This window comes from Phacochoerus africanus, chromosome 15 (genome assembly GCF_016906955.1).
Source record: "Phacochoerus africanus isolate WHEZ1 chromosome 15, ROS_Pafr_v1, whole genome shotgun sequence".
In the NCBI taxonomy this organism is placed as follows: Eukaryota; Metazoa; Chordata; class Mammalia; order Artiodactyla; family Suidae; genus Phacochoerus; species Phacochoerus africanus.
Window position 1 is genome coordinate 54,800,710 of NC_062558.1, and position 15,498 is coordinate 54,816,207.

General features: G+C 34.7%; 1 protein-coding gene across 2 annotated transcripts in view; it reads right to left on the minus strand.

The window, feature by feature from the left end:
• RYR2 (ryanodine receptor 2) overlaps window positions 1–15,498 on the minus strand; it is a 775,249-nt gene that overhangs the window by 456,316 nt on the left and 303,435 nt on the right. The window contains exon 4 of one of the 2 annotated variants that reach the window (XM_047762364.1): window positions 6,476–6,492. In XM_047762364.1, coding sequence (XP_047618320.1) covers window positions 6,476–6,492 — 17 coding nt within the window. Of the gene's footprint in view, window positions 1–6,475; window positions 6,493–15,498 lie in introns of those variants that run through there. The other variant, XM_047762363.1, reaches the window with a different exon arrangement.

Genomic DNA, 15,498 nt, shown 5'->3' on the forward strand with positions numbered 1-15,498 from the left:
AGGCAAGGAAACATCTGAAGAGAGAGTCAGCCAGTCTGTACTCAATGGAAAAAGATATGGAACCCAACCTCCTGCCTAGATGGTTCTCTGAAATTCTTCCACCCCAACTTCACCCCCATTTTCCCCTTTAAAAACCATCATGGCTGAGCAGAATCTTCACAGTTGGTCTCTGGACACAAGTTCACCTTTTCCCCAGATGGCTGGCTTTTCTGATTAAAACACTTTTCCTTTCTACTGCCATTTGCCTCTCAAATTACTGGTTTTTGAGTAGCAAGCAGTGGAACCTGAGTTCTCCTTTCATCACTGAACAGAGAGAAAAAGAAATTCATGAATATAAATATGGAAACAAATTGCCTCTATTTAGGTGAAGAAAATATCATTTTATGCTTATAATAAGTTTAATAAGGAAATTAATTATTTAAGAGTTATAATTTCATTAGACCAAGAAACAGAAATGGATGATTATAAAGACAGAATCTAGGCATGGTGCTTGCTGTCTTAGAAGAATTTGGGGGATCATAATCAATTTACATAGAAACACAAAATGGGAAAGATTACTTCTTTAGGGTAAAACTGCAAGTAGCAATAATTCAGTGTCCCAGGTTTGGTTTAATTACTTCAAAACTGACAGGTCAGATGAATCTTCAAATGTGAGCAAGATTTTGAGACATAACCCTGCATTCTGCTACATTAACATGAAAACGAGGAAGAGAAACAGCAATCTTTATGATCTAACTCAAAACAGATGGCCCTGCAAGTTGAAGGGATGATAAAAAGAAGTTTTGGGTCTATAAGCATATAACACTTGATCTAGAAGATCTGAAAAACCTAAGGGATTTTCTTAGCACATGCAAATGATTATGCATTAAAAAACAAATCAAATAGCAGTACTTCATTCTGAAAATTATAATCAAATATCAGACATCAAGAGAATGCATAATTATATTCAATCTGTTCCTGGTACAAAGAAAAAAAAAAACAGTAAGTAATTCGAGTGATGTAAAAAGCTGGTCTACCATAATTATGCTTTTCAGTTCAACCTTGGATTTTTTTTTTGGATTTTTTTTTTAACTGTTAATTCAGTTTTGTGAAATGACAACTGATCACAAAAACTAATACCTCTATAAGTGGACCTTTCTTGGGAGTTTTAAAAGAACTTTTACTGAAATAGATCAGGAATTAGCAACGAGGCAACAAAATAAATATGTGGGGGTTATTAAAAAGAATTATCAGATAGGACAAACTGAGAGGCTAGGGCAAAATTTTGGTGCTGGAGTTCTAATATGAAGTCTCCACTAAGGGAGTAAATGTTTACTCTGCACACCAACTATCCATCAGATTTAAGCCTATTTTGTCATCTTTTCTTTCCTTGTATCAAGATGCTCAGATTCTGCATAATCTTCCAACTGGTCACCTCTCCTTTATGAGTGAGGCTGTACACTGGTTAACTCCATGATGTTGAGAAAAGGAAAAATTATTTCCGCACCAAAGACTTGAGTTTGTTGGTGGCTTTTTGAAATGAATGATTATTCCAACAATTGTTAGGGGGTAAAAGAAATGTAAGATTAACAATTCCAAGTTCCAAACTATATCAGTATATAGTACCTAATAGCATATGTGGGTATAATTTTTCTTATGATGAAGATATCCTATGTAAATGCTCAACTTTCTAAGACTTCCCTACTGAAAACATCCAAGACTGCACTGATGGGTATTGATGGTAGGTCCAGAAAGCATCCAAAAAAGGCTCAGCTTTTAGACCATGAAAGAGCAATTATACATATAATGATGCAGCCAATGGCAATGCTCTTACATCACTTGTATTAATAACCATTAGGGGCAGCTAGCTGCTGGTATCTTTCTTTAAAGAATTTGTTATATTTCAACCTACAAACAGTTCTGTACAGATAGTGTTTAAACGGACTGTTTTTTCTCTTGCATGTAATAACTTTGACCTATATATGTAGACATAATTATCCAGTTCTTTAGAAGGTTAAAGGAAAATAATAATTCTGATAAGCTACTATAAATTCTCATACTTTTATCTCTGTGACACATTTATAAATCACTGAGCTAATGCTTAAAATAAGCTAATATTCTAGGCATGAATGCCTAAAATATGAAGTAGAAAAACTAGGGCTTCCTTGCTTTCCCAGCTTGTCTGAAGAAAGAACATCCCTCAATCAAAAAACAATGAACTAATCTCTACAGAGGATATGTGGATAATAATAACTGAGGACCTATAAAGCCTACCCTATACTAACAGCACCACCTTCATATAAAAACTGTCTATATCAGAATATAGAAGATTCCATCTATTTTTTCCAAACCATTTCGTTAGTAAATCTCAACAACATGAAAGCATTTCTTAGACCCTCACATCATAATAGCTGCACATCATAATAGCTACATTATTCAAACTCTGTTGCACAGTGGGTTAAGGATCCAATGTAGTTTCTGTAGTGGCTCAGGTTGCTGCTGAGGTACAGGTTCAATTCCTGGCCTGGCACAGTGGGTTAAAGGATCTGGTATTGCTACAGCTGCAGCTCAGATTCGATCCCTGGCCCAGGAACTTCTAGATGTCATGGGTGCGGCTAAAATCAAAACCAAAAAACTATTGCGGAGCTAGGCTCATTTGAAAGGATTTTGCATGTTAACAACTACAACAGCATCAACATATGTTTTTAAAAGAATAAGTCTATGTAGGAGACATCATTTGGTCTATAGACAATGCTTCACACACAACAATATGACAATCTTTTCCATCCCTTGACTATTCACAACTTCATCCATGACTTCAATCCTAGGCCTCCATGTTAGAAACAAGTGCTATAGGTTAGGTGGCTAGAGGCTGAGGGTGCAGAAATGGGAAGTAACAAGTAATCACTTTTTAATTCAGAAGTCAAAAATGTTATTCTCCCTTGAAGAATGAAGAGCTTCATTTTATTACACAATGAGCTCATGACTCAATACAAATGTCCAAAGATGCTCAAAGAAACATTAGAGAACAAGTGAAGGTGGGGAGGAAGGGAGGAAGAGAAGAGGGGAGGAGAGAGAGAGATGGAGAGAGAAAGAGAGATTGGCAAAGTTTTCAGAATGTTGCTATAAGAAAATGTATAAAGCAGCAAATCTAATCTTCATATATAGTTAAGTTTTCTAAGGTTTCTAAAAGTCTTATTCTAGGGCTGTTACATGTATTCTGTAGATAAGCAAATATACCTGGATGTTAAAATAGGACACCTGTCTCAGAACAGAGTGATGGCAAATACTACCATATTCTAAAACCACCCTGTAATACCAATCAAATATGGACCCTAAGGGGGTGGCTGAAAACGCAACTGTTGCCCTAAGCTGATCCCAGCTCCACTGTGCTAGAAGAGTTTGGAAAACAGAGAGAGATGACCCTTAGAGAAAGGTGTTAGTAGGCCTGGACTCCTGCTTCTCCCCCTATCCTGCCCCACGCTCCCAAGCGTGCCCTCAGCTCTAGCCTAGAAAGGATGGCCTAGGGGTAGCTGTGTCCCAGCAGAGCAGCACTGCGACTGTGGAATGACCATACTGCCAATAGCAAATGGGGGCCCCACTAGATGGAGCCAGCCTGGGACTGTCTTCAATGCTACTAAGCGATCAGGGATGAGGAAATAATCACCACTGATCAGAGGAGGAGCATTTGGAGGCAGCAAGAGAATTCCAGGTCAGATTTCTGGTGAGAGAATCTCCATTTGAAAATGCCTCCCAAGTGCCTATGGAGAAAGTCACCTGAGAACACCTGACCAGCCAGATGAGCAGCAACACTCTCATCAATGAAGACTCACCTGTCCCCTTTCCTCTTCTCATTGCCATGACACCCAGGGAGGGTCACAAGTGCAGGCAATGCGCAGGCCCTTGAGGATCACGGCAGGGGGAGATGAGATGCAGATTCCCATACCCTGCCCCCAGCCTCCTGCCTGGAGAGGCCCGAGCTGTTGTAGACAAGTTAACCTGAGTTAACCTCAAAAGTGTGCCATAACATAGAATTGAGCATTTTAATTAGTAAAATGATACTTGTGTGACTTGAAATGGCTAGGGGATATTTCGCTGTCTAAGAGTAAAGTCCTGGAACCCATCCTAATGTAACCCAGGGGACACAGGGGAACAAGCCCCAAGAGCAGGTTGGTAGATAGGGCTTAATTCATTTTCTATTACCCTTCAAGTTAACAGAAAAAGGTAAGAAATTCTACCTGTAAGAGAAGATTTTCAAATTCCCTATAAGTGCATAAGATTTGACCTATATGGGTCCTCAAGAAAAGAAATATGTCAAATTAAAATTTACTGAGACCTATACATGTAACAATTACCAGTTTTCTAAAACCAATCCAGCAGGATATTTCCACTATATGACATGTAAATGAACATATAATTTCAGTATCAACACGTCTTAGCATTAATAAAATAGATTAATAATATTTTAGAACCAGAAAGGACTAGTCCACATTCTAACCCTATAAACAAGGAGATGAATGTCCTCAAATACTTTACATAGGTTATAAATTAAGTCACTTATAAAGCTAAATTACATGAATGTTATCTCCATTACTTTCCCAGAACTAGAAAGCAATCTAATCTCTAAGGTAAGGGTTTTCAAATAAACCTACTAAGAACAAATTTTGAGATAAGAAATTATTATGAAAATGAGGGAGAGAAAAGCCACATTGGAGGCAGATCCAAAAAGCAACCAAATGCACAGAGGGAAAAAAACTGGGAATAATTCTAGACAAAGGTAAAAAGAGGTTTTACTCATTTATATAGTGTCTCTAGTTCCAAAGGAATTAAAGTGCCATGAGTGGTTACTTCAAGAAATACTGACTTGGGGAGTTCCTGTCATAGCTCAGCAGTAACCAACCCCAACTAGTATCCGTGAGGATGCAGGTTTGATTCCTGGCCTCACGCATTGGGTGAAGGATCCAGCATTCTCCTGAACTGTGGTATAGGTCACAGATGCGGCCTGGATCCCATGTTGCTGTGGCTGTGGCATAGGCTGGCGGCTACAGCTCCGATTAGACCCCTAGCCTGGGAACCTCCATATGTCACAGAAGCAGACCTAGAAAAGGCAGAAAGACAAAAAAAAAAAAAGTAAGAAAGACAGAAAGAAAGAGAAAGAGAGAAAGAAAAAGAGAAGGAAAGAAAGGAGAAAAGAAATAGTGACTTGTATACAGCCCTGAAATACTGAAATGGAAGTGGAGGCATAAAATGATGAGAGAGGGACTTGTTTCCGGATGGCTAACCTTGGGGAAGGAGAACAAATAGGTGACACAACATGTTCTTAGACAGAAACAGGCTTCCATTCCCAAGACAAGAACTTGAATCAAAAATCAAAAACCATAGGCACAGAAGAAGATGAGAAATTTGGAAAATACTTGAACACAATTAGTAATAGCTTAGTTTTATAAAGAAATAGATCATGAATTAAATTATTCCAGAGTTATAGCCCAGAAGTAGTAGTTCTCAAAAACCCATATGGGTGTCACCATCATGGAAATGGTAAATTTAATAAACAAAATTTTCTTTGAACATAAAGGACTGAAAGAAGTGAAAAAGAGCAAAGAACCACAAAAAAACATGGTTTGGGGGGAAACACGAGTGAAAGGGTACTGAAAAGATAGCACATGTCTCAAAATGTTGCCTCAGGAAAACTGCATCCCAGAATCAGAAAAAATAATGAAAGTAAAAAGGAGCCAGTCTTAACCAATTCACCACATTAAGTCACAGAGCAATTAACAACAAAACAGTACAAGGAAGGTCTTACTGTTTTGCACACTTGAGAAAAAAACTGGATCTGGAACATCAACTATTGGTAACATGCTAGTTTCCATATTCAGTATTAGGAAGTGTTCACAACTGGGAGGATCCCTCTCTTTTCTCTCCATCTCCTGCTCTCAACAGGTAAGGAAACGGAGACCAAGGGTAGTAACATAATTTGGCCACATCACACAATTTGTCACACTGTTGGTCTCCAAATTTAGCCTCCAGAATTCTGCAACTATTATCTTTCCTCATGGCAGCTTGTCATTTACTTTCACTTTTTAAGTGTCAATGAATATGTATTTTTCCATGTGCTTTTTCTATAGCACATGAAAAAATGAGCTCTTAGCAGTAAGATTTTCAAAGTCAACATTTTTTGGTAAAAGATACACAGCGCTAATAATAAAACCTTCCCATTGTTCAGAAGCATATCATAATTACAAAGGCAAATATATATAAACTATAATGTACTAGGAATAGAGAATATTTTAATATCTTCCATTTAAGATGAAGCAAAGCCAGAAACTTATAAGGTTCGAACTAGAGACTGATAAAATGTGTTCATTACAACATAGCAGTGATTTTGAATACCCATAGTACCAGCCACACTAGGAAGCAAAACAAAAAGATTAGAAGCAACAGCAAACATGCACCTGTTTAGATAACAATCTCTTTGTAAATACATGGAAACACCTACCCATTTTTCCACATCAACTTTCTGTGGAAAGAAAAAGCCAAAATAAATAACAAGCAAACAAATAAATAGCTAGCAAGGTTTCAATTACTGGCATTTAAATAAATTGAACTGTGAGCCCTGCACCAAAACATATTTTCAAATCTGAGGGCTATGAAACAGTAATTCAAGCTTTAAGTTTATAACATTTAATCTCCTCCAATAAACAAATAAACAAATAAAACAATTTCAATAAATCTAGTAATCAGAACTTCAAAAGGCATTGGCTGGGTAAACATCAGGTACATAAAATAATGACAATATTTAAAAGGAAACATGAACATTTACCTTGTTCTCAAACATATAGAGCTCTAACTATAAGAATCCATTTAATGAAAAATGTCAATTTAGAAACACAGTATCTAACTATAAATCTCTGATGAAATAAAAGAAAATTTCATAGCCTAAACTTTCTAGAATTATATATAAAAGTTTACAATATAATGAAAGGCATGCTTTGCCAAATAATTCTGAAGCTGTATCTGAATCAAAGTATTATTTAAATTGTATTCATTAATGAACATATGTTAAACTCATAATCACTATGTGACCCTTTAAAAATAAAGTGGATATAACTATCTCCAAAGTGCAAAACAGAATAAAAAAGTCATATGCCAACAAAGGCTGCTGTGTACAACGCCCTAAAATTTCTAGCCAATCATTCAGAGTAAAGCAAGTTCAACATTGAGGGACATTTCCATCTCCAATGTATGTTTCCATAACTGACCTCCCTTCTTTAGGACATACAATTGGTGTCCAGTAAATACTGAGGTTTGCTTCAGACTCTCCATGCATTTATGTTTTCCTGCGATTTTTCCTCCTAAGAAAATTCATTAATCAGGTAAGAAGTTGAGGCTACTTAGGAAGAAATCTTCACCATAACTAAGAATCTTCATTCCTTAGTAAGTTAGCTTCAAGAAGGAAATATATACATATGCACATACACAGGAATTATTTTTAAATATTTTAAAGTGATATAAAAATATCAACCTAAATATACAGGTGGGATTATTCTGAAGCCCCAGTGAAATTCAATAGGTTCAAAAGATTTCTTAGAGCATTTTGGCTTCTTCAATTTGTTTAGTCTTCAGAAATGTCTTTTCTAAGCCTATATCCAACCTCTGAATTTAAAAACACATTAACTATTATTTAAGAAAGAACACTTCACAGAATCAAAAGCCTTCATTTTCAATATAAATTTTTAAGATATTTAGATATTGTGTAAAGTTCAAGTCTTCATTTTAAATATTAACCATTAGAGTTGATAAATCTCTTTCTTTAGATGTCCTGGGGCAACGAGGAGCAATTTAGTCATGTTCAGTATAGTGTAATGATCATTCCCTTTTTTACCTCTAAAAGGAAAAATTCTTATATTTATTCTCTGTCATGAGAAATAATTCGAGGAAACATGAAATGACTTCCCTTTGAATAAGAAAAATAGGATATGTATTTCCCTTTTAGTGCATGTCCTATTTTAACAAAGACATTTTATTATCCCATCATCATTATTATCACATCTAAATGTTAAACATCTCTCTCTCTCTCTCTCTCTCTCTCTCATACACACACACACAGACACTAGAATAAGTGCAAAGAAACAGTGTTGTGGGATTTTTCTAGAAGTTACTAGTTACAAGAGTCAGAGTTACTAGTATTAGTAATAGAAGCCCTTTAATGATCTATATTACAAAAGAGAAACTATTTCTTAAGGAGCTGGAATTAGTCAGCAATAATGTAATAGATCAAATACCCAAAGAAAGGCTTAGAAGCAGCATGTACTAGGAATGAATTTTTCAGCTAAACATATAAGACAAGACAAATGGGCCACAGAGTTGAAGGTCTAATAAAGTGCAATAAAGGTGTAATTATGTATAAGCAATGCAGAGCAATTTCATGACATGCCTCTTATGAATGTTAACAAGACTTAGTTAAATGCCTAAAAACAATGGAGAAGAGAATGATTTATGTGAAGCTAATCAAGGAAGGAAAAATACAAAGCTCATAATAAACAACTAATTCTACAGTTCAAACAACTACTAAGGACGGGATTAAGATGGCAGAGTAGAAGGACTGGAGCTCATCTTCTCTCATAAAGCAACAAAATTACAACCAACTGCTGAACAACCTTCAACAAAATAGACTGGAAATTATCAAAAAAGATATTCTACTCCAGAAGACAAAGAGGAGGCCACATCCAGACAGCAGGAGGGGCCATTACACAATATTAGCAATATCTTCTCAGATCCACCTCCTAGAATAATGACAATAAAAACAAAAATAAACAAATGGGACCTAATTAAACTTAAAAGTTTTGCACAGCAAAGGAAACCCCAAACAAAATGAAAAGACAATCCATGGAATGGGAGAAGATATTTGCAAACAAAACCACTGACAAGGGATTAATCTCCAAAATATATATACCACCCCCTAAAGCTCAATTCCCCCACCCCCCTCAAAAAAAAAAAAACATAAAAAAATGGGCAGATCACAACAGACAATTCTCCAAAGAAGACATACAGATGGGAAAGAAACACATGAAAAGACATTCAACATCATTATTAGAGAAAATGCAAATCAAAGCTACTATGAGGTATACCACCTTACACCAGCCGGAATGGCCATCATCAAAAAGTGTACAAACAATAAATGCTGGAGAGAGTGTGGAGAAAAGAAATCCTCATTTTGTAATATAAATTTGTGCAAACCACTATGGCAAACAGTATGGAGACTCCTCAAAATACTAAAAATAGAATTAACATAAGATCCAGCAATCACACTCCTGGGCACCTACCCAGAAAAAACCATGACTCAAAAAGATACATGCACCCCAATGTTCATTGCAGCACTATATACAATAGCCAAGACATGGAAGCAACCTAAATGTCCATTGACAGAGAAGTGGATAAAAAAGATGTATATATACACAATGGAATATTGCTCAGCCATAAAAAGTAATGAAATAATGGCATTTGCAGCAACATGGATGGACCTAGAAACTATCATCCTAATCAGACAGTGAGACACAAACATCATATGCTATCACTCAAATGTGGAATCTAAAAAAAGGATACAAGGAACTTACTTGTAGAACAGAAACTGACTTGAAGACTTTGAAAAACTTATGGTTACCAAAGGAGACAGGTTGAGGGGAGGTTAGGGATGGAGTAGGGGTTTGTGTTGGAATTGCTGTAAAATTAGGTTGTGATGATGTTTGTACAACTATAAATACAATAAAATTCACTGAGCTTAAAAAAATAACCAAATCCAAACAGCATATAAGAGAACACAGTATTACTCCAATATTTTATTACCCAAGTATGTGGGATTTTTAAATGATATATTGATTCTGCTAATTGGGAAAAAATATTTTCACATCTATAGGAAATTGCATTGGATACTTTATCATTTAAGACCAAAAAAAGGCAATGTTATTTTTCAAATAAAAACAAAATTTCCATTAAGGAAAACATAATAGTCATTTAAATACCAACTTGGTTTAGCAGAGAAGCTGTAAGTTAAGAATATAATTCAAAAGCAATTAATTCTAAATTATATCATCAGATAAAAAGTGGAACATTCACATAATACCTCCATTTTTATATTCATAATTAAGTCAATATATAAATTTAATGAGTATATTTTAAGAATATTAACTATGTTTAATTAATATATACATTATAAATTTAGGGCAACCCAAAAATAAGTTTGACTACTTCTTTCAAATTGCATAACTTATTTACTGTTTAAGGTAGAGAATTTGATTATTAAATCTATAGGATGTAATAATAAGAAGTTACTATGTGCCAACTTGGAGCTAAATATTTTACAACATAAAATATTTGCCATCTTATTTTACATATGAGGAAACAAATGGCACATAAATGCGTTATAAATTTTACTCAACAACAACAGGAGGTCACATGATACTAAACGATGGAGCTTGATCTTGAAATTTGGGTCTTTAACTTCAAATCACCACTATCTTAAGCACCTCTATGTATGTCAAATTCAAAATAAATCATACTTTTTTGTTTCCAATTTTTAGTCTATATTCAATTTTTAATTACTCAATAGCCTATTTCTTATAAGTGACACCAAATACAATGTGCTAACATCAAGATAAGAGAATGTAAAATGCACCTAGAGATTTTTATGTTGTTAAAGATGTTAGTTTCAGTTGTTAAAACAGAATTTTTTCTGCATAGATAAAATTTCTAGATAAATACACACAATAAAACATCCCTCAGGAATATAAATTTTTTTAATATTAAGATGTAAGAAATTAACTGAAATAGTTAATACATGCCCACAATCCATTATCCTACTAAGTTGTTAAAAATAATAAATTAGAGAAAAGTAAAAAATAAAAAACTACTCTATAAATAATTTTACACCACACAAGCTGTTTATTATTAAGATTGGGGGAAAAACTTTTAAAATGTGCACAGTGTTCTCTAGGATTCAAAATATAAGGAAGTTATTTCAATTTCCTAAAAGTAAAATCATGATTTGGAGGGCCCACATTTGTAATAAAAATAACAAACTCAAAAAATCATGAGCACTAAGGAAATAAACAAATCCATGTTATCAGGACCAGATCTAAAAATAGGCCATAACCCACAACATAGAAGCTGCCTTCATGGCTCTTCCAAAGGTAACCATTATTCTATCACCATTAACTATTGCTCTAATTTGGAAATACACACTATGTTCTCTTCTATCTAGCTTCTTTAGCTAACAATGTTTCTAAGAGTAATCCTTTTGTCCCACGTAGTAGTAATTCATTTTTCCTGATTATACCATTGTATGAATACATAACAATTTTTTCATCCACCTCATCCATTCAACAGCTCAACATTGTGGTCTTTTCCTGCCTGGGTCTATTAGAAGCAATTCTGTGGGGAATATTCTTAACATATTTTTGGTAATATAGGAATATCTGTCTATTGGATATATAACACGAGTGGAATTGGTCATAGATTTTTTTTTTGTCTTTTTTTTTTGCCATTTCTTGGGCCGCTCCCGCGGCATATGGAGGTTCCCAGGCTAGGGGTCTAATTGGACCTGTAGCTGTCGGCCTACTCCAGAGCCACAGCAACTCGGGATCCGAGCCGCGTCTGCAACCTACACCACAGCTCACGGCAACGCCGGATCGTTAACCCACTGAGCAAGGGCAGGGATCGAACCTGCAACCTCATGGTTCCTAGTCGGATTCGTTAACCACTGCGCCACAACGGGAACTCCGGTCATAGATTTATAAATACTTAGTTCTAGTAGATACCGCAAAAGAGATTTCCAAAGTGGTAGTATAAATTTACCTCTCATGAGGCGTATATCAATTTCACTTGCTTCACATCTTACCAATACTTGCTATGACTATTTAACTCTTCTGGTGAGTGTGTATTAATCTCTTATTGCAGTTTTAATTTGCATTTCTCTGAAGGCTACCCTGGAAAAGCACATTTTCATATGCACTGGATATGTGAATATCTGCTACTGTGAAGTATCTGTTTAAGTCATTTACCCATTTGTTCTATTATGTTACCTATTTTTTATCTTTCTAGTTTGTCAGAATTATTCACACTTTTCAAGAATTCTCTCAAGTCTGTGTCCTATCTTTTCAGTCTCTTAAGGGTAACTCTGATGACAGGCATCTTAGTTATGGTACAATTTCTCAATCTTTTCCTTCATTGCTGGTGTTTTTTGTCCAGAAAAGATACTCCTACATTACTTTTGAGAAAATTTATTATTTTACCTCTTACCTGACATCAACAAACCATTTGGTGCTGATTATACGGTGACAGGGAGAGAATTTAGATTTCATTTTCCCCTTCATTTAGCTATTCAATTTACAAAAAGATAATTCTTTCCTCCACTGACCTGCACAGCACCCTTCATCATCAATACGAACGTCAGGATATATTTATGAACTCTATTCTATTCTTGCCTATTTGTCTATGCCTATGCTAATACCTTATTATCTTCACCACCGTATTATCAAAATAAGTTTTGAAATCTAGTAGCCAAAGGCCCCAACTTTGTTATTCCCTTCAATATTGTATTTTCTAATGTGGACACTTTTCATTTCCTACAATGTTTATAACTGACATAAATTTTCATGTATGCAAAAAGAAAACCTCCTGGGACTTTAAGATTGAATTGATTTATAGATAAATACGGAGAGAACTTGCATTTTTATAACATTCAGCCTTCCAACATTGCATTTATATTTCCATCATATTATTTATATACTATTTGTCTCAAATGTTCTTTCTAATAGCTTATCGAAGTATAATTTACAGACCATAACGTTCACTTGTTAAAATGTCAGAGCTGTGAACCATCACCACATTCTTTTTTCCCAACAGATTCAGTCCCATACGTTATTTCTTTTTAATCTTTCCATCTTTTACATTAACCAAATATTTTGATTGTTCTACTCTCCCTCTAGCAGGATATTGGTTCTATTGTATTGTTATTTCAGCTGGCACCCTAAAGATTACATAGGCATCCATAACACAATAATCTAATACAAATTATTAACTGTACCGCTTCCAAGGAAAAGCTAGAACCTTGGAACATATTTAACAATCTTGCACCCACCTATCTTTTGTATTTTTGTTGTTGTGCATTTAAATTGCACATATTTCCTAAATCTCACAAGGCATTAATATGATTGTTCTGTTTAGTCAGTATTAATTTATATGGGGCAACATATTTATGCTGCCTTCTTGTATTTACTGTTTTTCACATGGTTTCCCTTCTTTCTGAAGAACACTATCTCTTATCTCCAAATTATCTCAATTTTGTTTGTCTGGAAATGTCTTAATTTCACCTTCACTTTAGAAGGACATTTCAGCTGGCAGTGACTTTGGAGTTACTGATTAGTTGTTCCCCATGTTGAAGCTCTCAAGCTTTTGTTTGCTGGCTTATATTTTTCTGTTGCATCATTAGGTAATGGTTTTACTGTTTTTGTTGTTTTGTTTTGTTTTCTCCCTCTTCTAGCTGCATTTAATTTTTTTTTCTTATTGGATATTCAATCATATTACTATGCCACACCAAAATGTGGTTTTCTAATGTATTAGTCATTAGGATTTGCAGTGCTTCTCAAATTTGTGAATTAGTATATTTCATTAATTTTGAAAAATTATGTACTATTAACTCTTCAAATATTTCCTCTGTCCCAGTCTGAAAATAAAATCACATATTAGACTTTGTTACCACATCCAGTATCTCTGATGACTTTTTTCTTTTGTTTTCCACGTTTTTTTTTTCCATTTTCTCTGTCAGTCTGTACATTTCTGACAGGTCTATTTTCTAGTTCATGAATCCTTTCTCCAATTATGTCCCAGCTTTCATTAAACTCATCTAGTGAGTTCTTGTTTTACTTGGTGTGTTTTTCTGTCTTAGAATTTCCATTGGATTTTTTTTATTGTAGATTTCACGATTATTTTAAGTCTGTGACTTAAAATCCCAACATCTGAATCACTATAGGTCTAATTCCTATTATCCTGATTCATTATATGCATATTTTTAGTATATGTCAGATATTATATATTAAATTTGTATATAAGCTAGATGATATTTTTTTCCTCTAAAGAGAAATGTCAAAGTTTAGCAGCTATATGATAAGTAGATCAATTTAATCCAATGTGGAGATGAGCAGAATGAAAGTTCAGGTCTCAGATTTAGTTAAGACACAGACTATCGCTTCACCTCTACTCCAGGTGTATAAAATTTCCAGGGGTCACACCTGAGAGCCTAGAGTGATTACCAGGCCCCTCCTCCTTAACAACAATGGAAACATGATTTTCTTTTGCCTTCCCAGAACAAGAACTAAGCCCCACAAGACATTATCAGTATTGATTTATATAATTAGTATTTAGTCACAAATTAATGTAATGTTAAACTTTTCAGCTGTTTTCTGCTAAGCTTGTTAACATGTTTCCAACACAGTTAAGCACAAGAAAATGCCTTGGGTGGGGGGGAATATTTGCAGAAGATTAGCCTCATTTCTATCCATCCCCTTTTCCTTCAAGATCTTGGATACTTAAGTTCTGACTATCTTAGCAGACCCAAATTATACCTTTTGTCTCTCCAGACTTCTGAGATTATACAAAGCTTTTCAAGCCTTCCTCTCTGAATCTCGTTCCAGCTTAATACTCAGTAAAGGCCCAAAGGGAAAAGCAGTACATAGTACACAGAATGTCGGGCCCACTTCAGTGACTCCTCAATTCTTAACTGCTATAGCTGGTTCCAACGCCTTCAAACAGTTTTCATTTGTGATTTAATTGTGTTTATAAAGTTATTTTAAATTCAATCCTTTTTAAGCTTTCCTAGTTTTGCTGTTGTTTTACCTCAGCTAGAACATTGTTCCACTACAATTTGGAGATGGAATGATAAAAATTTTTCTCTAATTTTTTCAAACAAGTTCTGACCCAAACAATAAAAATTTCAGAATAAACTGAAACTACTTTCTTTGTAGCCTAGATGTGTCATCCCCCACTAGCAAACCCCCAAAATGTGGTGGACTCCTTGATGCCTAGTTATTTGTGGAATAAGTGGCCAAAGTGCCATTTAGCAAAGAATTAAAAAAAAATCTACATTGTATACTTTTTTTGAAACACTGGCATTTAGATGCATCAATTGTGGTTCAATAAGCAGAGTTTATCCCTTGACAGTGGAAGGGAAAGGAAACTTTTATTGAGAACCTACTATAACATTGGGGTATGCACCATGAAACCTGCATTCTCTCCTATAACTATTAGTCTCATTAGTTCAAAATTTTTTTTCTTTTTATAATATATTTATGAATAAGAGAATTAACGATTCAATGGACTTCAGACTGAGGTATCTACCAACATAATCCCAGAAGCAAGCTTGCTAAGTAATTTAAATGGATAATACGAAGTATTAAATTAGGACAAACAGATGGTATTAATTTGAGGAAATTATGAATGAGAAAAAAAGGATCTCTTCATATTACA